This window comes from Schistocerca americana, chromosome 3 (assembly GCF_021461395.2).
Source record: "Schistocerca americana isolate TAMUIC-IGC-003095 chromosome 3, iqSchAmer2.1, whole genome shotgun sequence".
In the NCBI taxonomy this organism is placed as follows: domain Eukaryota; kingdom Metazoa; phylum Arthropoda; class Insecta; order Orthoptera; family Acrididae; genus Schistocerca; species Schistocerca americana.
Window position 1 is genome coordinate 736,483,862 of NC_060121.1, and position 22,873 is coordinate 736,506,734.

The 22,873-nt window shown below is 43.7% G+C and overlaps 2 protein-coding genes across 3 annotated transcripts in view; one reads left to right on the forward strand and one right to left on the reverse strand.

The window, feature by feature from the left end:
• LOC124605492 overlaps positions 1–2,511 on the reverse strand; it is a 398,477-nt gene extending 395,966 nt beyond the window's left edge. For both annotated transcript variants that reach the window (XR_006978651.1, XM_047137217.1), the window contains exon 1: positions 2,415–2,511. Coding sequence is in view for 1 of the 2 variants with exons in the window: in XM_047137217.1 (XP_046993173.1) it covers positions 2,415–2,511 (97 nt within the window). In the remaining variant the exon portion in view is untranslated. The remainder of the gene's footprint in view (positions 1–2,414) is intronic.
• A 3,863-nt stretch (positions 2,512–6,374) lies between these two features.
• On the forward strand, positions 6,375–22,421 carry LOC124605333 (myosin regulatory light chain 2). The gene is made up of 5 exons (XM_047136939.1): positions 6,375–6,392; positions 14,059–14,253; positions 16,850–17,030; positions 18,888–18,960; positions 21,762–22,421. Exons 1-5 carry the CDS (start codon positions 6,390–6,392, stop codon positions 21,925–21,927), a joined length of 618 nt encoding a protein of 205 aa, XP_046992895.1. The 5' UTR covers positions 6,375–6,389; the 3' UTR covers positions 21,928–22,421.
• The last annotated feature ends 452 nt before the right edge of the window (positions 22,422–22,873 follow it).

Genomic DNA, 22,873 nt, shown 5'->3' on the forward strand with positions numbered 1-22,873 from the left:
CCGATACAGCACACCACAGGACGAACAAGCGTATTGTAGGTAGGTTTTTCAGTAGACGTGCTGCATCTCCTTTGCGTTCTGCCAAAAAAACGTACTCTTTCGTTTTCATTCCCGATAACATTGTCTACGTGATCGTTCCAGTTAACTTTGTTACTAATTACTAAGCATTTAATCGATTTGGCAGCCTTTAAAATTGTGTGATTTATCGTGAAACCGAAATTTAAGGGATTTCTGTTTGTACTCACGTGGATGACCTGACACGTCTTCTTAATGAGAGACATCTGCTACTTTTCTCACCACACAGATATCGGGTCTAAGTAATTTCGTAATTTGTTTTGATCTTCTGAGGACTTTACAAGACGTTAAATGATAGCATCATCTGCAAACAATCTAAGAGGGCTGCTCAGATTGTCTCCTAAATCGTTTATGTAGATCAGAAGCAGCAGAGGGCCTATAACGCTTCCTTGGGGTACGCTGAATATCACTTCTGTTATACTCGATCAATCGTTACCTAGTTTTTGTGCCGCTTCTCCAACTGAATACGTGCAGCCTTTTGTACCGCTGTGAGCTATTGTGCCTTACAAGGTTCCCTACTCCACATGTCCATTGCATGCTACTTTCTTCGCAGTGCTCCCTCGATAACCTGTCTTCATTCATTAACAGCAGCAACTCCTGTCGGATTTGAAACCACTTGTCATTGACAAGGCGTACCCTTGTCTCCGGTCTCTGTCGCTATAATACATAGCTGCGAGTGATACACCAGTCACACTGAACGGTCTGCCTGTACATTGTTACACTTTTGTATCTTCACTGGCGTGAAGAGGCCGTAAAATCATCCTGTTTGCACAAATGTCACTACTGTAGTCTACCGTCATGCCCTAACAGGAAGCCAGGGAGCTGGACCCTGTAAGAGGAAAAAGTCGATGTGCGGTTCAGTCTACGAGGGAGCACAGAGCCTGAACACAGAATACAGACTGGTGTGGAGAAAAGCACAAAACGAGACCAGCGCAAATGACCGGAACCAAAAGCACAGGGCAAAGAGAAAGCAAGGTCCATATTAGTTGAGCTCACTGTAAGAACTGATTGGCTCAATCTGTCGCCGCCGCCAAGTAAACACCTAGTCAGCAATTTTGCTCATATGATACCATTCGTGATAGCTTTCCACACTACTCTTCCACGAGACCAATGCCAACTCATCTGCTAAAAAAATGTTCAAATGTGTGTGAATTTCTAAGGGATCAAACTGCTGATGTCATCGGTCCCTAGACTTACACACTACTTACACTAACTTATTCTAAGAACACCATACACACCCCTGCCCGAGGGAGGACTCGAACCTTCGACGGGAGGGGCCGCGCCAGCTCATCTGCATTCATATGTACACTGAGGTGACAAAAGTCATGGGATACCTTGACGTGTGCCGCGCGGGATTAGCCGAGCGGTCTAGGGCGCTGCAGTCATAGACTGTGCGACGATCCCGGCGGAGGTTCGAGTCCTCCCTCGGGTATGGGTGTGTGTGTTTGTTCTTAGGATAATTTCGGTTAAATAGTGTGTAAGCTTAGGGACTGATGACCTTAGCAGTTAAGTCCCATAAGATTTCACACACACTATTCCTTGTTGTGACATCGTGTCGGACCTCCCTTTGCACGGCAAGGCGAAGCAACTCAACGTGGCATTGATTCAACAAGTCGTTGGAGTCTCCTGAAGAAATATTGAGCCATGCTGCCTTTGTAGCCGTCCATTATTGTGAAAGTGTTACCGGTGCAGGATTTAGTGCACGAACTGGCCTTTCGATTATGTCCCCACAAATGTTCGATGGCATTCATGTCTGGTGATTTGAGCGGCCACATCATTCACTCGAATTGTCCAAAGTGTTCTTCAAACCAACAGCGAGCAATTGTCGTGTGACTAGGGCCTCCCGTCGGGTAGACCGTTCGCCAGGTGCAAGTCTTTCGATTTGACGCCCCTTCGGTGACTTGCGCTTCGATGGGGATGAAATGATGATGACTAGGGTAACACAACACCCAGTCCCTGAGCGAAGAAAATCTCCGACCCAACCTGGAATCGAACCCGGACCCTTAGGATTGACATTTTGTCACGCTGACCACTCAGCTACCGGGGGCGGACAGCGAGCAGTTGTGACCCAGTGGCATGGCGCATTGTCATCCGTAAAAAGTCCATCTTATTTCCGAACATGAAGTCCCTGAATGACTTCAGATGGTCTCCAAGAAGCCGAACGTAACCATTTACGGTAAATAATCGTTTGAGTTGGACCAGAAGAATCAGTGCACACCATTATGGAACCACTACCAGCTAGTACAGTGCCTCGTTGACAACTTGGTCCATGGGTTCGTGGGGTTTGCGCGACATTCGAACCCTACCATCAGCTCTTACCAACTGAAATCGGGCCTCACCTGACAAGGCGACGGTTTTACAGTCGTCAACTGTCCAACCGATGTAGTCATGACTCCCTGGGAAGCGCTGCAGGCAATGTACTGTTAGCAAAGGCATCGATCGTCTACTGCCATAGCCCATTAACGCCAAAATTCGCCGCACTGTCCTAATGGATACGTTCGTCGTACTTCCCCCGTGGATTTGTGCGGTTGTTTCACGCAGTGTTACCTGTTTATTAGTATTGACAACTTTACGGAAACGGCACTGCTAACAATCGTTGACAGTAATGACTTCGTCGTCGACGGACGCTAAACACTAATCCCCCCCTCCTCTTCGATCGTTAAGTGAAGGCTGTCTGCCACTGCGTTGTCCGTGGTGAGAGGTAGTGCCTGAAGTTTGGTATTCTCGGCACTCTTGACGTTCTAGATCTCGGAATACTGAATTCCCTAGCGATTCCTGAAATGGAATATCCCATAATGCTAGCTACAACTATCATTTCACATTCAAAATCTGTTAATTCCCGTCGTGTGGCCATAATCATGTCGAAAAGCCGATTCACTGCCCTTTTATACCTCATGTATGCGCTACTACCGCCGTCTGTATATGTGCATATCGCCATTCCATGACTTTTGTTACCTTAGTATAAGGGCCCTTGCAGGAATACTAACTACAGAAAAACCAAAAATCGGACAGCTTCATTCGTGGTGTAGTCACAGAAAGTCCACATACTATTTCTCGTTTCTAGCCTCATCTGAAGTCTCTGGTCTGAAGATGATTTTATACAGGGTGTCCCAGAAATGTTGAGATAAACTTCGAGGGGTTGTGGAGGAAGTCTTAAGGAACAAATTTTCATCTAACGGCGGTACAGAGCGTTGAAGTTACAAGCGCCAGCACCTGCCACAAGACCAACTCTTCGGCAGCAAACGCACGCTGACGGATCGTGGGCGGAACGTCTCGCGATGTTGTTTGCCACTCAGTGATTGCCACGATCGCCCAGTGGAGAAGATTGAACTGGTTGCTGAGTAGAAAAGCCGTGTTCCCTATGAACGTGATGTTTTGTTGCCTTGGTGGATGACGGTTTCCATCCGCAGTTTCTTTTTCTTCTGGAACCCTCTAAAATTAGCGGTGTTTCTCGGTATACAGGAGAAAAATAAACCGCAGTCACATTTTCTGCCGAAGGGGTGGCTTAATGGCAAGCACCAACGCCTACAACTTCGACAGTCTGTAGCGTCGTTGGATGACGTTTCCGGACAAGGGTTACTATCCTCGATTTGTTCCTCAAGACACCCTCTACAACTCCTCGAAGTTTGTCGTAACATTTCCAGGACACCCTGTAGACTGGAAGCAGTTACCAGAATCAAAAATAAATAAGTTATTGAGATTTGGACTGTTTTTTTATTAAATTTGTGTATACGATCGCTGTGGCTCCACAGTAAGGCCAAAAATATTATTGTATTCTGCACGTTGCATTAAGTTCACCCCCAACATAAATATTAATTTATGATTGGATGCCAAGGCCATACGTTGTAATGGAAATTTTAAAACCCACTTTCATGACCGAACAGTTACTCCATCCGACGACCTTTGTTTTATTTGACAGCAATGCTGTCCCATGGCCACGAAGGCTGGCGAAGTGCGATCTTCTACAGTGAAACCACTTTAGAAGACAACTACCTGCGTCATTCAGTGGCTTAGTGGTAAAAATCAAAAGCCTGGGGACTTTTACCACTTATCATATCTTCCGAGTCTGGCAACGTTTGTCATAATGAAATTGCCGAGTTACACATTAATTTGTAGGTCCCTCTATAACTGCTGTGTAAGTAAGCTCAGGCGTCGACAGAGGGCAAGGGCCTATCTCTAGTAAGATAGCGCCTGGTAGAGCACCACAGGTTTCAAAACAACCTTCACACTGGTGACACCTTTACCTCACATCCATTTATCATCAACTATTCTCCTTTGATGCCTTAACATCAAGAGGGCCTTACAGGCATGTCTGTGTAGTGTTGTAAAACACGAGCTTTCGACAATAATTTACACTACTCACCATTAAAATTGCTACCCCACGAAGATGACGTGCTATAGACGCGAAATTTAACCAACAGGAAGAAGATGCTGTGATATGCAAATGATTAGCTTTTCAGAGCATTCACACAAGGTTGGTGCCGGTGGCGACACATACAACGTGCTGACATGAGGAAAGTTTCCAACCGGTTTCTCATTCACAAACAGCAGTTGACCGGCGTTGCCTGGTGAAACATTGTTGTGCTGCCTCGTGTAAGGAGGAGAAATGCGTACCATCACGTTTCCGACTTTGATAAAGGTCGGATTGTAGCCTATCGCGATTGCGGTTTATCGTATCGCGACATTACTGCTCCCGTTGGTCGAGATCCAATGACTGTTAGCAGAATATGGAATCAGTTGGTTCAGGAGAGTAATACGGAACACCGTGCTGGACCCCAATGGCCTCGTATCACTAGCAGTCGAGATGACAGGCATCTTATCCGCATGGCTGTAACGGATCGTGCAGCCACGTCTCGATCCCTGAGTCAACAGATGGAGACGTTTGCAAGACAACAACCATCTGCACGAACAGTTCAACGACGTTTACAGCAGCATGGACTATCAGCTCGGAGACCATGGCTGCGGTTACCCTTGACGCTGCATCACAGACAGGAGCGCCTGCGATGGTGTACTCAACGACGAACCTGGGTGCACGAATGGCAAAACGTCATTTTTTTCGGATGAATCCAGGTTCGGTTTACAGCATCATGATGGTCGCTCCCGTGTTTGGCGACATCACGGTGAACGCACATTGGAAGCGTGTATTCGTCATCGCCAAACTGGCGTATCACCCGGCGTGATGGTATGGGGTGCCATTGGTTACACGTCGCAGTCACCTCTTGCTCGCATTAACGGGACTTCGAAAAGTGGACGTTACATTTCAGATGTGTTACGACCCATAGCTCTACCCTTCAATCGATCCCTGCGAAACCCTACATTTCAGCAGTATAATGCACGACCGCATGTTGCAGGTCCTGTATGGGCCTTTCTGGATACAGAAAATATTCGACTGCTGCCCTGGCAAGCACATTCTCCAGATCTCTCACCAATTGAAAACGTCTGGTCAATGGTGTCCGAGCAACTGGCTCGTCACAATATGCCAGTCACTACTCTTAATGAACTGTGATATCGTGTTGAAGCTGCATGGGTAGCTGTACCTGTACACGCCATCCAAGTTCTGTTTGACTCAATGCCCAGGTGTATCAAGGCCGTTATTACGGCCAGAGGTGGTTGTTCTGGATACTGATTTCTCAGGATCTATGCACCCAAATTGCGTGAAAATGTAATCACATGTCAGTTCTAGTATAATATATTTGTCCGTTTATCATCTGCATTTCGTCTTGGTGTAGCAATTTTAATGGCCATTAGTGTAATTGTGTCAATGTGTAAATTTCAGTCGTCTTGTTTCGTAGCCACTCTATACGATTTCCGGAAGATCGTTGACAGTGCCGCTGGTGGAATGTCCCAGAGTGTACTTTTCGCAGCACCGTTCACAGAGCGACGATGCGACACGCGGTGAAAAGTAGGTCGCGCGGAGGGAGCCGCGATTACAATAGCACACTGCCGGGACAGGTCAACGGGGCGGAGTTGTCACAGAGACTGACCGGGCAGCCGTGTCACCCCCGGCACTGCAGATAAGGACAAGGAAGGCGACGGAGAACAATGAGGGGCGCCAGGGTGGGGCGTGTTCGAGCGCCCGAAGAGCCGGCCCGATCGCGATCGGGCGCTAGGGGCTCCGGCGCCGACTATTTCCGACGCCAGCTCTAAATAAGGAGAGGTACGCCCCCCAGGCGCGCGCACGGGCCGACGGGTAGCGAACGGGGAGGGGGGCGAGGTGCCGAGACAAGTGAAAAGACTTTCGGAAGACAGTGGCCTGAGCCTTCTCCGGCAGACAACACCACTAGGAAGGCCTTTCTTCTTCGGCTCAATACACAATGGTAAGTGTGAGCGTCGGCCGGCCGAGTCCTCTCGGCGCGCAGCTAAGCTAATGTGTGGCAGGTGGAACTCGCGAAACGGACTCGTGTGCAGCTACGACAAGTGCCCGGCACATTTAGGACTTTGCTTTTATTTCCGTTCTCCGCACTTAGTTACAGCTGACAGCGTGTGACAGTTTATTTTTTTTTTCCTTTCTTTTTGATCTGTGTCCAGCAGAGTGACACTTGCTTCTGCTATGTTTCATTGCGAATGTGCTTCTCCTTAGATCACCGAACTTCCAAAGGCGATTACGTGTATTTTAGCAGTGGGTGTTCAAAAGACCAATTTCTCGACGACTGCTAGAAGAGTTCGCGATTTTAATGTTTTGGTTAGGCAATTTCACTGGTAGCTGCAGAAATCAAACGGCGCGAATAAATCACAACCATTTTTGAGTATGGTCAATGTGAAGTAATTCAGAAAACCACGCAGGGCTTACATTTATTTATCAGAGAGGAGTACTGGTCAAAATCTGAGGAACCCTGTCTCGAATAGGTGCTCGTTGAATAAATGTAGTGTACATGGCGTAACATAATGATTCTTTCCGTTACGTTTACTGTTTAGTCGGCTGCGAACTTGCAGCAGAAAGGAAAGTTTTCAGAATAACTACACTGCTGCATACAGGGCACTGCAAACGATGCACTCTCTTAGTGTGAGACGGATTGTGGAGGAGACTGACGGAGGTCTTCTTAAACGAATAGTATCAGAATGCACCTAAACTGATTTCGTGAAATCAAAATAACACTGAATCCAGACGGCTGCACGGGGATTCGGTCTCCGATTCTCACGTTTACGAATCCAGTGTGTTCAGAAATGTACCGCCTTCTGCGAAAGGAAGCTCTTAGGGATGGTACAACTTACTTGAATTTTTACAACAGTGTGAGAAGGGACCGACACTGAGCTTGACATTCGCATCTATGAAGGGAAATCTCAGTGGCCAGGTCTACTCATTATGACTGACGGTGAGTTGTAAATAAAGATAGAATGGGGCGACGAAAGAATTCTGTTCCGAAAGAAAGATCCACCCTCTTTGCTCGCATTTACTGAGCAAGTTTGTCACTTTGAGTCGCAATGTCAGCGAATAAACTGTCATTATCTGATTGTATGACTGTGTGGTGACGCCGAGAGCATACTGCAAGGCATATGCAAATGGAAATTTGGTAATTTGTGGTAAGGTCTTATGGGACCAAACTTCACAGGTCATCGGTCCCTAAGTTTACACACTACTTAATCCAACTTAAACTAATTTACCCTAAGGACGATACGCACACCCATGCCCGAGGAAGGACTCGAATCTCCGACGGGGTTAGCCGCGCGCACCGTGACAAGACGCCCCAGACTGTTCGGCTACCCCGCGAGGCAAAGTCATGTGCTACGAAGAAACTACTGTGAATAAGAATACAGGATCACAACAAATCATTTATTGCTACTTTGACGACAGTACAAAATGACTGAGTTTAAATGTGTGTTATTTTCCTTATTGAGAATATCAATCTTACACAGAATGAAGTACGACTAATATAGGATACGTGGTTGATAAGTGCAGGCCAATGATTTCAGACTTGTAATTCTGTAATGCCACTTGAGAAACAACTCGGCAATGAAGACATAGACGCCCTTATATTGTTCCGCTTTCTTCCGCTCGATTTCCCGTAACGTAATGTTCATATATTGTTATGTTTATTAGATGCGCCTCTAGCAAAGCTATATAGTGGAGCTTAACAGAAGATGACATCTGAATGATCCAGGATGGTGGTGGTGGTTAGTGTTTAACGTCCCGTCGACAACGAGGTCATTAGAGACGGAGCGCAAGCTCGGGTTAGGGAAGGATTGGGAAGGAAATCGGCCGTGCCCTTTCAAAGGAACCATCCCGGCATTTGCCTGAAACGATTTAGGGAAATCACGGAAAACCTAAATCAGGATGGCCGGAGACGAGATTGAACCGTCGTCCTCCCGAATGCGATGAACCAGGACATTGAATGGCTAGCTCTTCTGAGCTCGTCTCTGCAACATGTGTCTACAGATGCAGTGTACTGTTAGCCCTTTTGACCTTACGATACGTACTTTGATCTCTTCGTATCTGTTATACTTCGCTAAATTTTTAATAAAGCTTGATGCCAAAGGTGAATACTTCTCTGTGCAATAGTGACGTGGCGGAGCGTCTTTTACAGTTGTGATCGCGACTGGTAACCAGTCTCCAGTGAGGGTTAAGGTAACAATGTGGGTGCATACGACGTGGTTATCACATAACGCACGGCCAAGAGATTTGCTTAAAATGTCTTTAGCGTTGTGTACGTATGAAGCTAGACAAACACGCAATGTGGCTCGGTTGTTGCGAAGAGATGAGTCGCAGATTTGTTGCATCTACGAATGTTAATGAAATCATACTAGTTTTTATCGTCTATAAAAAGCGAAAGTTTTGAGCATACTTAGGATGTATGTTGGTTGACTCGCAACATATCATCTTCCACCAAGTGAAAATCTTTCATTTCATTTCTACACAACGTCTATTCCGGTTTTGTTGCTGAAGGGGAGAGGAAGTCAATCGTTCGCTGTCATCGGAACATTGCAACCTGAACGTCTGATTCTATCCACTTCTGAATTTTCCCAAAACGTGTCTCGTGCCTACTGTAAGCCGTCATCTTAGCGTGTTTGATTATTTGTTCAAAAATACCGCAATGAATAAATATTCAGACAGGCTGGATCATTGGTGCCTTCATATAGAAACACAATAATCTTTATTATATTGTTAAAGTTCTCCTGCTTTTACAAATCATTGTTTTCGGCAAAATACGAAATTAACGACTTTCCACAAGAACTGCTAAGTATTCCTTGAATTCTTAGAAAGGAGTAAAATATTTCCCACAGTTATTCACCGACTTGTAGTAGGAAAAAGGATTAAGGCATAACGTCTCCCTGACTTTGATACCTCAAGAGAAGGAACACTTATCTTTGATGGAGATTGGTAGGAAACGGAATCACAGCGTTATTCGCCTACAGCGACTTTCGGACGCTTTACGCAGGATGATCAGACGACGATCTGAGTCCTCACTCATATCGATGTGGACGCCAGCTTCTCTAAATACTGCAGTACCCCGAACGACGAATAAAAAGCCAGATGGACTTCACCAAAATAAAAAATAAATGTGCCAACCTAAAAATAAAGTATATATATGAAAGCTAACGCAAATAACTGGGATGGTTGACATATTGTGAGAAGCTCGTTAGGTAATCTCAAAAACACATTGGGGCTGGTAACTTCACGCCATAGTATAAGACGCAAGTCCAAGCATAGGTTCAGCTCTATACTTGAAGTATATGTTCCTGATCTCCCGAATAAATGTCAGTAACAGCCACGTGGCTAGAAGATTGCCTTATTTATAAATGTCAGGTTCTAAAAAATTGCTGTTTTATTTACCCAAAGAGTGAGAAACCAGAATACATTAAGCATTGCATCCATCTTGTGCCCTCTGACAGTCGACAGCAGTGTAGTGTAACGAGCTTCTATTCTTATTGTTTTTCAGATAAGAATGTGAGTAAAAGTACAAAACCTTGAACGGCTGCCGTAGCCACACACCACACAGAACGTAAATATGACGCCTCAGAAACCAGTGTGAGGCCACAAAGCTCTTCATTCAAACTACGTATCATTGTTTCATACGTTTACGTAGAAGCTATGCCACCTACCACACAAAACGTGGATATGACACCTCAGAACCCTTGTACTATGGTGGGGTAGAAACCTTTCTTTCCAAATTTCATAAATATTGTTTCGTTCGTTTCCGCCAGCAAATCCGGGAGATATACCTCATGAAAATTAGTTTCTTTACGAAAGTAAGTACAATCAAACAGCCTACATACACTGTCGAAGATCATTAGCCTACTTAAAGTAAATCAGTCATCAACCCGAAGGTTTGGTTGGAACACCGCAGTGCGTTACTAGGCATGGTTGATGTGGAGGTGGTACGCCGTTGCCTTCGTCCGACTTTTGACTGAATTACCCAATTAATTACAGAGGGATTCCGAACCATGGTGCAACTCATCACTTTTCACCCTAACGTTGCCAGAGGTAAAAGAAATGCTAAGTGACGTATAAAAATCCTCGGACTGTTGCCTACGAACAAGAGAAATATTGGTGTCACGCGTTTCTTTCGTGTCACCACGTGTTATTTCCCGTTAACTGCGAAAAACCAAGCTACGTCTTTACCGAATCCGGTGTCTACTGTCACTGAGGCCAGAAACTGATCACCAACGCTGAGGTTAGTGATCGCAGCTACTTTTCGTTTTAACACTCGCCTTTGAAATGCTACCCGAGCGTTTGCTTCGTATTCCAAACATGCTGCAACATTAAAGGTCGCCGCTGGCTCAATTCGTGGCGGTTTTCACGACTGTTTAACAGGCTAGTGGCCACAGATTATTTTCGTGCTTTCGTTTCTTTTGGATCGTGTCTCCTGATGTCATTTCATATTCAGAGCACGATACGATATCCTGATGCGGCCATAGCCATTCCTGGAGGTATCCACGGCTTCGTAACTGGAAGCCACTGCCGCCGGGCTGAGTGCGTAATTTTAAGAGAGTTCGCGTCACTGCGCCCGCGGGCGCTGTCTATTTTTAACGACGCCCTCTCGCGTTTCCTGACCGGGTAGAGGGCGGCTAGAGTCCAAAGTCGGGTGGGGCGATGACGGGGAATAGGGTAGGGGGAGGGAGTGGAGCGGTGGGGGGTGAAGGAGGAGGGAAGGGGAGGAGGAACTCGGGAGAGGGTCTGAAAATAAGCGGCAGCAAAAATATGCACTGCTGGCGCAGATTTTGACACGTATGCGAACAGGATAAACTGTACACGTCCATCATGTGGCACGTAACCACTTCGGCGCCCCATTGAAATAGTGGTATACAAGTATTGACTCCATTGGACAGCTTCCGTTCCAGTATTCTTAGACACTTGGCTAGTGGCCAGACCCCGTTGTCCTGGAAAATGTGTACAACTCGTGGCTTTGCTGCTATTTTCAGCAAACCTGTGGTCCGCACTCCACTAGTGTTGGTAGTTACGTGGACAGTAACTGACGACAATAAGTAGGACGAAAACTCGCAGAACCCTTTGTGCAGAAACTAATACGAATGTCACTTACAATAAGCATATCTACGTTAATAGTCTCCATAGTCTAGCGCAGCCGTCCTCCGAACTTTTGGTAACAGACCACTGAAATAATCACTTATGCTTTGGAGCACAGTCACAATTTCCTACCCTTCTAACCATCGTTGCCAACGTGCATCATATTTGTTTAATGTCGTTGTAGCTCCGTTGCGAACTTGCGAAGATCTCAGTGCACAGTACCAGACAGGTCGATGTTCATTGCTTCATTTACATTTATTGTAATAGTTTATAAATGACATCTTGCGTTTGGTACATCTGAAGCTGTTTTAACGGACATTGAGGTTTCACGGAACACAGTATCGAAATCATCCGTTTGAGAATGGAATGTCATTAACTGCCTCGTGCAGGCACTTGAGGGAGTCCTGAAGGCTTCCATCAGCTGATTCTAACAGTTCCCAAGTGTTGGAATTCTGGTCGGAGCAACGCTCTACGAGGAGAGCGAGGTCCCAGCCGGAACATGCTGCGGACTTGGAGTGGTAACAAGGGGTGACACCGGTAAACTAGATGGCGTCCCTGTCTCTACGTAGAGATATACAGTGGAGATCGGGCAGGTTCTTGGTCTAATTCACTAGTTCTTGCGTTATGTGCATTATTAACAATGGCGTTCGTTCTAAGCTCTTTGTTTACATGGGTTGTGTGTGTAATAGAGTAATTGGATGCTGAGTGAATGGTAAAGACAGTGGTAACCGATTTTATGCTTCACACCCGCTTGCCATCGCAGACTTCGCACTGCGTGTTTCCATTGATTTATAAGGAAATGTCTGGGTAAGAACTGCTGTCTGGTATTCTATTTTTCTTTTCATTTGGTTTTATGGTAATTTTTGACTGGTACAGTACAGGAATAAATAAGATGAGGTCGTCCCGTGTCACATCTCTGATCAAAACATGTGCGTTGGCGGTAAGCTAGTGTCAATGAAGAGTCCTCTATACTTTTCTTATCTCGCAAATGGCAGGGAACAAGATGACCGTCCAGTCCAAGTAATGAAGCAAGTTGGTGATACACTGTAACTGAATACGAAACGTCCTTTTCAGGATGAAGCTAAAATCTGATGATATGTTGCATTCCTGATAACTGAGATATTACTCGGGATACGCTGGTCTTTCTGTTCCCTTTTATACTGAGGAGTTCTGGATTCGACTGCCGGTAAAGCCGCACCCACGAGCACTTCTTTCGAAATAACAGTTAAGCTCTCGTACTAAATTTCATTCGGTAAGAACCTCGAGTTATTGTACTCAAATCAAAACATATTTAACTCTACTCCATCAATAGACTTCATTATCCAAAGTGCTTTTACAAGACTATAGTTGCTTGAAATCTCCTCCTCGTTTAATTTATACTGAAGACGAACAGTAGCTCCCAAATGAGTCGAAGTCTGTCCACTTCAGTAGGTGACCTTTTGTTCTATCCATAGAGTTAATGCGTTGGTGGTTTTTTATATTTGTCCTCCTGGTTTGGGGAGTAAAATATGCATGCTTGCAGAAAATGTCATGATGAACCCTGGAGCCAGTTCAAGTTTGCTAATAGTATTAGACCCGTCAACAGGCAAATATAAATAAATTTTTTGTGCCCTTTACCTAAAAGACAGTGAATATTCAATCTTCATCCCTCTGTACAGACATTATGACGCATTCGTTTATGCGAGATACACATACAAATTTGCAGTTCAAATGTTCAGGCAAAATGGTTCCCGGAGTTATTCGGATTTAGAGTACGGTTCCTACAGACCAGTCGTAGTGTCGCGCCTCTCTACCATATCGGTTCGTTGTGGGGAGGAAATTATAGGGCGACCAGTTTTCTGTGTAAATCTTCCGATGGAGGGCGCTAGGGATGTTATCATCGAATGAGGCAGCGCTGTGACTAAGAAACGAACTCGTTGTTTTATAGGGGCGGCCGGTTTCAAATGTAGTTTCAATCGTCCCGTTTTAGATTTTCCGTAGTTGCCGTGAATTATCTGCCGAAACGGTCGCTTCAGGACGACCGTTGTCGCTTCCATCTCCTTGTCTAGTCGACCTTGTGAATTCTGTCTAATGACCTCATTCTCGATAAAAGGTTTACTTTCAACCTGTCTTCGTCCCTTCTTCCTTTACCTTTGCAAGTCTACTTTCGCGAACCAGGATGTACCGTGATCGTAGATAAGAACTCGTGCCTCTAGGCTGTTTTGCATAGGGCCTGATGTGGAATTTCCCTTTCATTGCTCTGAGACAGATTGGGGCGTTGTTTAGAGCCAAATGAATGATAAAAGTAGGAAGTTGTTGACGTTGGGGCGGCCGGAGCAACCGAGCGGCTCTAGGCGCTACAGTCTGGAACCGTGCGACGACTACGGCCGCAGGTTCGAAACCTGCCTCGGGCATGGATGTGTGTGATGTCCTTAGGTTGGTTAGGTTTAAGTAGTTCTAAGTTCTAGGGGACTGATGACCTCAGAAGTTAAGTCCCATAGCGCTCAGAGTCATTTTTTGTTGACGTTGGTGGCGTGTTACAGGCGGACAAGGAAAAGAAGAAGAAGAAGAAGTCTGTCAAGGAGGAGGCGCCAGCAGAAGCCCCTGCCCCCGCCCCCGCCGCCGCCCCCGCCGCCGCCGCCCCCGAACGCAGCTCGCGCGGCTCCAAGAAGGCCAAGAGGACCGGCAGCAATGTCTTCTCCATGTTCTCCCAGAAGCAGGTCGCTGAGTTCAAGGAGGTCAGCACACCTTCGCACTTTTCCCACTTGTATGTAGCTAGAACGAGCAAATTGTGCGCCTTACATTGAGGTTAGCACTTTACAGAGCGATATATGCGAATTTAAAAGACACAGTACCGACTTATGTACGGAAACATTTCTGTAACTAGCTCGCAGGATATTTTTGTACACAAGGTGGTTCAGGACTATTTGGAATAGAAAACAACATGTAAATAGAAACTTTCTTCCTAATGGCTTTTTGAAACTATCAAGAAAGAAAATGGTAATTGCGACTGAATATCACCTAACCTACTTTTTTGATAATTTTTCTTTAAACTTATATTTTTAACCCACCATCATCACCAATTCAAGCTTTAGCTAATATGACTATAACGGCAGGCAGAATACGTTCAATAGTCTGCAATATTTTGCCTTGTCTGTGTCATGGAATCAACATGACTTACAGAACTAATTTACTCTGATATTTTAGAAAAAAGAACACCTTTCCTTCCCGCCGACATTATAGCACTCCAATTCATTTAAATCAGGTTTATAGATATTAAGAAGGACCTTTATCTATATACAGTACAGCAGAAATATCCAGAATTGCAAACAAGTACATATCGCCATCTAAGGATAGACTTATGTCCGATACTATGTACGGGGAAATATATAGCTCATTCGACGAAAAACTGATCACTAAGTATACATTTTTACATTCCGTTGCCGCCCAGAAGGAGGAATCTGAAACAAGGAAGGAAAAAATGTGCCTTCAGCTTACTGTTCTCCACGTAGATTCAAAATGCATCTCTGTGCTTCCTGGTACACATAAATTCGTGGAAGTATACGCCAGTAGCTTACTTTGTTTCATATGAAGTTCTTTACCCTGTACTCGGTACTTAGTCATTACGACAGACTTGTCAAAGCCGTCCACTACACATTAAGTGATACACACCTACATACTTTTGCTTATTGATGGAGAAGTATCAGTCTTTTACTCATAATTACAGGTTAGCCACACGTTTTCCCTTTCCAGTTTTACATATTTTAATAGCACTGTAAAAAATAATCCGATCATTCACAATTTTCTCGGATTGACGTAATCCGTAAACTGCTTTGGGCCGATCTTCAGATGGCGGCATCCATTTCTTATACTGTTCTGCACTAGTAGATAATATTGCTTCGTAGTATCCATAAATATTATTTAAATAGAGCGGAGGGCTATAATATTCATAGGAAGAATAAACATTCTTTCTCTAAAACATCATACCAAATGGCTTTATGAACGCTATTTTTACTCCATAATATAGACAGAGTACAACGTTGCAGATACGTAAACTTTTGAACCTTTGTTAACTAAGACTTCTAATCGGGTTTACGGATGTCAAGATTTGAATACAGGTATGGCTATGTAGTCTGTTATATTTCTTAATTTTTTAAAATGGGAAGAGATGTAAAATTTCTTAAAAAGGAATGCTTTCATTCAACGAAAGTTAAAAAAGTTGCAGTCTTTTCCTCGTTGTTACGTTTCAGTACAGTCGCAGAGTTCTCAAGAGACCACGCATCAAATAATAAAAATATTTCTTCTTAAATCGAACGAGGCTCATGTTACAAGAAATAATTTCTGATACCCACAGCACTAACATTTTTGCTACCGCTATTTACAGCTATGTCTGGTCATCATATGGATCTAGGTGTTCAAACAAAACCAGAGAAGGTCACTGAGGGGTAGGAGCAATCCCAGCAGATTGACACAACCACATTAAAGAGTAATCCAAACTGAATGTTTCCAGTAATAACCCCGGAGAATCTGTCTGCGCCGTATGGTCCTACATCTTTCACTGTTACAAAAAATACTCGTGACAGACCCTCGTCGCCCAGTTCACCGTACCATAAACAATACAAACGGCATCATAGCCTACATATCCATGTTTGTGGAAAACCCTGTTACCTATCAATATAAAGGAAACGCAAGTACGCTATGTGGAAGAGTATCGACTGTTCTGCATATTAAAAAATCGGATAAACATACGCTTTGTTCCCAGTGGCTTCGTAGGTATTTATATTTTAAATACATGACATTTGCCAATTTGGTTGCTTGGATCCGATCCTCACTGAATCCTTTCGAAGTAGATAATTGTTTGTACGGTTTGTTAAACGACGAAGTACACAACAAGGTGTTTGAACAAGGCAGATATTCCTCCGTCGTGTTTATGGTGCTTACGCGCACATAGCAGCATTAGTAGTAAAGAAAAATTGTCAATAATAATCACGTCAGATAACGACATATCAGTATTCTATAACGTGCAGCATTCCCTCCTTTCTTGATAGTTTCAAATAGCTGTGTGTAGGAAACCACTGAGGACAAAACATGTGTACTGTATATTTGCATGTTGTTTCCTACGCCTAAAAGTTTATAGTATCAGCTTCTGATGTATGCCTGTCTTATCCTGAAACTCCTGGTGTACGAAAAAAATCGCGTAAACTAGTGAGGGAAATGGTTCTGTACAGACGATGCAGTGTGTCTTTTAAATCAGCACATGTTTCCAGACTGTAGCAGTCATCTGTTAGACGATCAGCTTCACTACTAATGGGACGCTTTCGCTCTATTTCGCAGGCATTCCAGCTGATGGACCAAGACAAGGATGGCATCATCAGCAAGAACGACCTGCGGGCCACGTTTGACAGCTTGGGCCGTCTCGCCTCCGACAAGGAGCTGGACGAGATGGTGAACGAGGCGCCGGGACCCATCAACTTCACCCAGCTCCTGTCCCTCTTCGCCGCAAGGATGTCGGGAGGTGCGCGGCTTTTCCCGCTGACAACCTATTCTGAGACTCCTTACGCTAGCCTAATAGTGGCACAGTATTTCTGAAACGCAGCATTCTCCAGGATTATTTTCAAGCACGGTGCCAGAAACAACTCCCCTGACAACCTTCCCTGAGACTCGTTATGTCAGCCCAATAGTGACACATTTGTTCTGAAACGCAGCATTCTCCAGGATTATTTTCAGATAAGGAGCCAATAACAACACATCACTTTCACCCATTGCATTTGGCTTCGATACAGTGTCACGATGCCGCAAAACTTCCCAATATGCCACATTAAACTCCCGTGAAGTCGTTATCTGACACAACAAATTCAAATACCTAGAAAAGCAGCTGTAGGTGCAAGCCTTTTAAGGGATTCTACTTAATCAAAGTTTGAATTATGCAGCTTCCATGGAGTAATTTGTTGTAAATATTCAATGTATCTTTCTTTTTCTATTATTTAAGTAAAGCCGAACGAGATGATACAGTGGTTAAGGTACACGTCTCCTGGAGGAGAGGGATTCAGATCTCTGCCCCACTGTATAGGTATAAGTTTACCGTTGTTTCCGAAATCTCTTAATACGAATCTTTGAGTGATTATTTGAATATGTCTATTTCCCGGCCATCTTTGTCCGTTTGAGGTACGCAAATAACATGTGAATGCGAAACGCTATCACATGGTCTCCAGGAAATGGTAAAGCGGGAGACCGCCTGTTTGTTGGCGAGAAACATTCGTTCCATCTCATCTGACTGAGGCGTTAAATCGTTAACAAGAGAGTAGAAGTAATTTTTATTCACCTCTGCGGAGTTTAGAGTATAAGTCAGACTCACCCATGGCGGGAGGTTTAATGATTCTCAGCTATTCTGGTGTTACTATTCCACTTTTGGTAGATAGTGAACAGCGTGAACTGTTTTCTGATTTCAGAACAAACATTTACTTCGAAATGTATAATTTCAGTTTAGTAAAGACAAAAAAGAAAGATACCTGTTAGCTCTTTGTTAGCATTCCAAGGTGTGACATATCTGCAACTTATGAGACATGTTTCAACTGTTTCCAAATAATTTTCGTATAGTGAGCTGCATAATGTTTAGTTCTAGCACACGGTTTAGTAGCAGACTTATTTTTAGTCTAACCACCTCTCTCTGGAGGCCTGCACTAAATAGTTTCTATGAAAACTCGTTTTCTGTATAACAGGTAGTCAGCCAATTTCAAGATGTTCCTAGCAAGCTTTGACAATCCACTTGAAGCTACTTACTTCAGATAAATAACTCCATTGTACAGCAGTTAGAAAACTTATTTAATTAAATAAACGAAAGGAAAGATGGCGTGCATTCTGCGCCATTGAACAGCTACAAAATACTAGCTTTGGTTTCTTCAACGGGAGTAATCTTGCCTAAAGTCGTTGCTGGTGTAGACTGACACTTTTAGATATTCTGCTGCGTGCAATAACAGAATCGAAGAAACACACCAATTAATTATTATCCTAACGCAAATAAAAAGAACATTATATTCAGCTCGTTGTTAAAATTTGGGATTCAGCCTCATCCATCAAATTAACGTTTAAAAATTTGCAATTATCCGTACAGACTAACAACCTATGATAGTGTGTGGTGCCACAGCACAAAACACTCACAGACCAAATTTGCACCTTGAGGATAACAAAATAGCTCTCCGTTCAGCGTGAAGGCTGGTAGAAGTCTCGTAGACGTTGAGTCTTTTGAGGTACAGGGGCTTGCAGGGCTTCAGAGAATGATCAATCTCAGACTGGCAAAATATTCGTGGAAATAGAAATTTATCAAGAACGGTTAGCTCAACTCTTTGTTAATATTTATCTTTCGTTGTTTCAGGCTCTGATGATGATGAAGTTGTTATCGCCGCCTTCAAGACCTTTGACATCGACGGCAAGATTGACAGCGAAAAGTAAGTTTCACTCTTACATTTAACACTCGTAGCGTAGTGGGAGAGAATAGTGCGAAGTATGATGACTATTGTACGATCTAAATCTGATAATGAGATGCTGAACTCATGGAACCATAACCTGATATTCAACTGGAACAAATAATTCTTTTCAGTGAATAGTTAAATTTCACTTATTAGGTAAAGTTTTACATTTTGTGTATCTCGTGTTGCACGACTTTACCCCTATACACACAGCATTTTTCTTAACGTATGGTTCCTGATTATGTTTTATCTGTAGACGGATGTAAACGTAAGGTTTCGTTTATGCATTTGTACTGATGCCTCACATGTTTTGAAACACTTTATTCCCGGATTTATTGGCGTGCGGATAGTAGAGAACGGTTACTTTCATCGAAAGCCCAGCCACCTTGAAGTGGAGCGAAGGTGTTCCCAACTGGGAATATTTGGGAGAGCACTTCCAGTTCCATAATTTCTCTCAACCAAGGAGAACCTCCTGTTTTCCTTACTCAAAAGCGGAGGATTAATTTTATTCTGAAAAATGTATCACCGACAAAAATTGGAACTCATAGTCTCACTGGCAAAAAACGGTAAACACCTAGAAGGAAGTTAAAATAAACTTCTCACGTTGAGAAGCTACGTGATTTTATTTCATTGATTACAGAATAAAGTTCAATGAATAACGAAATCGGAAATACGAGTACACTGCTGGCCTCTTGTCAGTAGAATGTTGCAATCTGTCATGAATACGTGCACTGATCCTCTTGGGAAAGGTGTCATACTGTTATTGTATCCTCTCCTGAGGTAATTAGGCCCGCAGTTGCAATGAGCCCTCTGCGTTCTGGATAATGGCACCGGGATGGAGTTGACATCATGGCTTGTAGTGGGGACGGAGGGGAGGGGGCGAGCGGGGTACATGTCGAGGTATTTTCCTGGCCAAAGAAGCACGTCAGCATTCAACATTATGTGGGACGAAAGTTGTCCTGTTTTAAAGATAGCACAAGGATAGTGTCTACATATGAGGATGCAGGACTTCGGTAACGTTTCGCTATGCCGTCAGTTTTGCCTGAATTACTATCAGAGGACATCTGGAATCATACCCGATGGTTCCTCACATCGCAACACTGGGAATAACACAGGTAGTCTGTCCACAACATCAGCAGAATGTGTCGTCTCGGCTCAGTGTCACCATAGGCACAGAAAATGGTGGGACGAGGTTTCAGATCCATCGATGAAAATGATATGTAGCCACCCGACGGCAGTCCAACTGATGGTGTTAAACTGCAGTCTACCAATGAGACGGCGATTCAGTAGCCTAGCTTCTGCTGGTCTCCAAGCAACGTTGTGGGGTAAGACGGGGTGTTGTAAGTCCTTTACTTCTACCTGGACAGCAGGCGCAGACGTGAAGGAATTACGATGCGCTTGGCACACGATACGACGATACCCCCCCCCCCTCCCCCCCCCTACCGTCGTCAGTCATGGCCGATCAAAATTTTGACGAGGCATTTGGTTTTCGTAACAAACCATTGAGTTCACTAGTGGACCAACCAGTATCACGTTCAGACTCTCCACATGCCGGTGCATCGCATCCTTCGCTCGGCAGGCCAGATTTAGTCCCACAGTGTCGGCCCTTTCTAGCACTGTGCTAGTGACGTTATCTCACCCAAATGCGCGATATTTTTCGTGGCTCTGCACAATGATAACTAACTATCTGGCGTACTCGTAGCTCACACGACGGCTGATCATGCTATACTCTTTAAGGTCTGATAACACGACCATATGGTGGAGGGACTAAGGCACTCTAGTGGGCGTTCTAGCCTTAAGAGCGGTACAACTCTAATGATTTGCATGCACGCTGAGGGTACGCTCGTGTACGATACTGCTTCTACCTCGGAACATTCCATCCAGGAGCTTATCGTTTTTGTCAGTGAATGTACTTCCGCGATCCGCGTAAAATAGTACTTTTTTCTATTAAATAAACTGGAGGTTCATTTTCTCGTACGAGAGAAGAAGTAATAACTATCAGCTTAAAACTGAAAAAATGGATACCACTTTAAAATATTTTATCTTTTAACAGAGGCTCCAATGCTTTCTGTTTCTCCCATTTCCTTATCTATAGGCCTATTCCAATACTTTCCAGTCGAGGTCAAACAAATTGTGTGCCATTTGTAGTAAAAAGTTCTTTCTGTGTTCTGAAATAATTAATGAAATGTACGTAGAATCGTATAGTTTCTGTTAACGTACAGTATTTCCATTTTCTTTCGCATACGTAAATCACAGTGATCTTAAGGAGTTGTACACTATTATATCTTTATCATTTAATACTTTCACGAATAGCCAGCTACTTGCATTTCCCTTAACATCTGATAAAAGTGAAACGTCCATTCTTCCTCTTAAAAAAGTTAACTGTCACCAAAAAACGAGTGCCTTACAACGATTTTCTGAAAATGGTGTTCAAACAGACTTCGTGTCTTCAGTTATGTCGCTAAATAAGAACTTGCTCCACACTTTTCTTGTCTTCGACAAAGGAACAACATCTTTAGCAATGGGCATTTAAGATCGTCTAAATACGACAACAATTATCTTTACATTCAACACGCTGTTCCTTCATTTCTATTTTTCGAGTATCAGCTTCTGTTGTTAATAATAAGGATCGATATTGTGCAGTTAACACGTAAGGAAAGCTATTATTTTTGTAGCTGCTAGCATGTTCCAAGCAGCTATTCTTTCCCATTGTTTGACGCTTTTATAAGCCGATTTTGCTTACCGAGACACACGCAATATTACTCTTGGTTGCTCCACAGGCTGAGACAACTCCTGATGACCTTCGGAGACAAGTTTAGCGCAGATGAGGTCGACGACGCCTACGAGCAGATGGAGATCGACGAGAAGGGCTTCATCAACACCCAAAAGCTGATCACCATGCTTACCGCCAGCGCTGAGGAGGAAGAGGAGGGAGAAGCCGCTTAAATATATCATTCACGCAGAAACTCATCGAAGGAGCACAGACCACTATTCGCGCTCATTCTCCTCAGTTCAAGCTAGATGCAGCCGCTGCATCGTAAGAAATGTTCCATATTAAATATGAGCATAAACTAAATGTATTTCCAGCAGGTGCAAACATTTCCTTTTTCCCCTCAGATGAGGACTTCATGGAAAATGTACCTGTCAACACTCGACTACTGAAAACCTTGTCCAATCAACATCTTTGTATTCGGGTGATTTTAAAGGAACAAATTTAATAAAAAAAATCTGTGAAAATAACTATCTTGTTATTTTGTAGGAAGATACATATTGTATTGAGCTTACTTTGTTTCCTAAATTTATATCTTGCACGGATTATAAGAACGATAGAACTCTGTGTAAAATTGTCACTGCCAGTCGACATGAGAACAAAGACACTGTTAAAGCAGAATGGCTTTAAAGGTTTATAGAGACATTACAAACGTTTCAGTTGCTCGATATTTTGATTTGTTGAACTAATGACCACCTTTTTTCCTTTAGTCACTTTCTACATCCTCATCTTCCCTGTACTTTTCTCCGTCATTTTCTTTGTTCTTCCAATCATTTTTCATTTGTTGATGAGCCTATACATCATGACATTCATTTATGCCATTTATCATTATTCACAATACATATAGCACTTAAACATCAAGAAAATTATCATTGTAAAATTATATGTTATTTAATATATTCGTCATTCGTGAATAAACCTGTTCTAAAGCCACAAAAAGTTCTGAGTGTCCTGTTAATTTCAGAGTGAGAAGGTCACTGATGCTGCAGTTGCTTCATACAAAACTAATCGCGAACAATATTTCACAATACCGTCTGTGAACATAACTGAACTGTTATCACACAGAAAACAGTGAACAGCTCTCTCATTTTATTTGCACTGGTGACAGCGTCCCATTTTTGC

Bases quoted from the DNA above. Each gene is read 5' to 3' on its own strand.
- LOC124605333 (XM_047136939.1), top strand. The intron at 14,254-16,849 runs GTCAGCACACCT...TCTATTTCGCAG, and splicing joins AGGTCGCTGAGTTCAAGGAG to GCATTCCAGCTGATGGACCA. The intron at 17,031-18,887 runs GTGCGCGGCTTT...TCGTTGTTTCAG, and splicing joins CGCCGCAAGGATGTCGGGAG to GCTCTGATGATGATGAAGTT.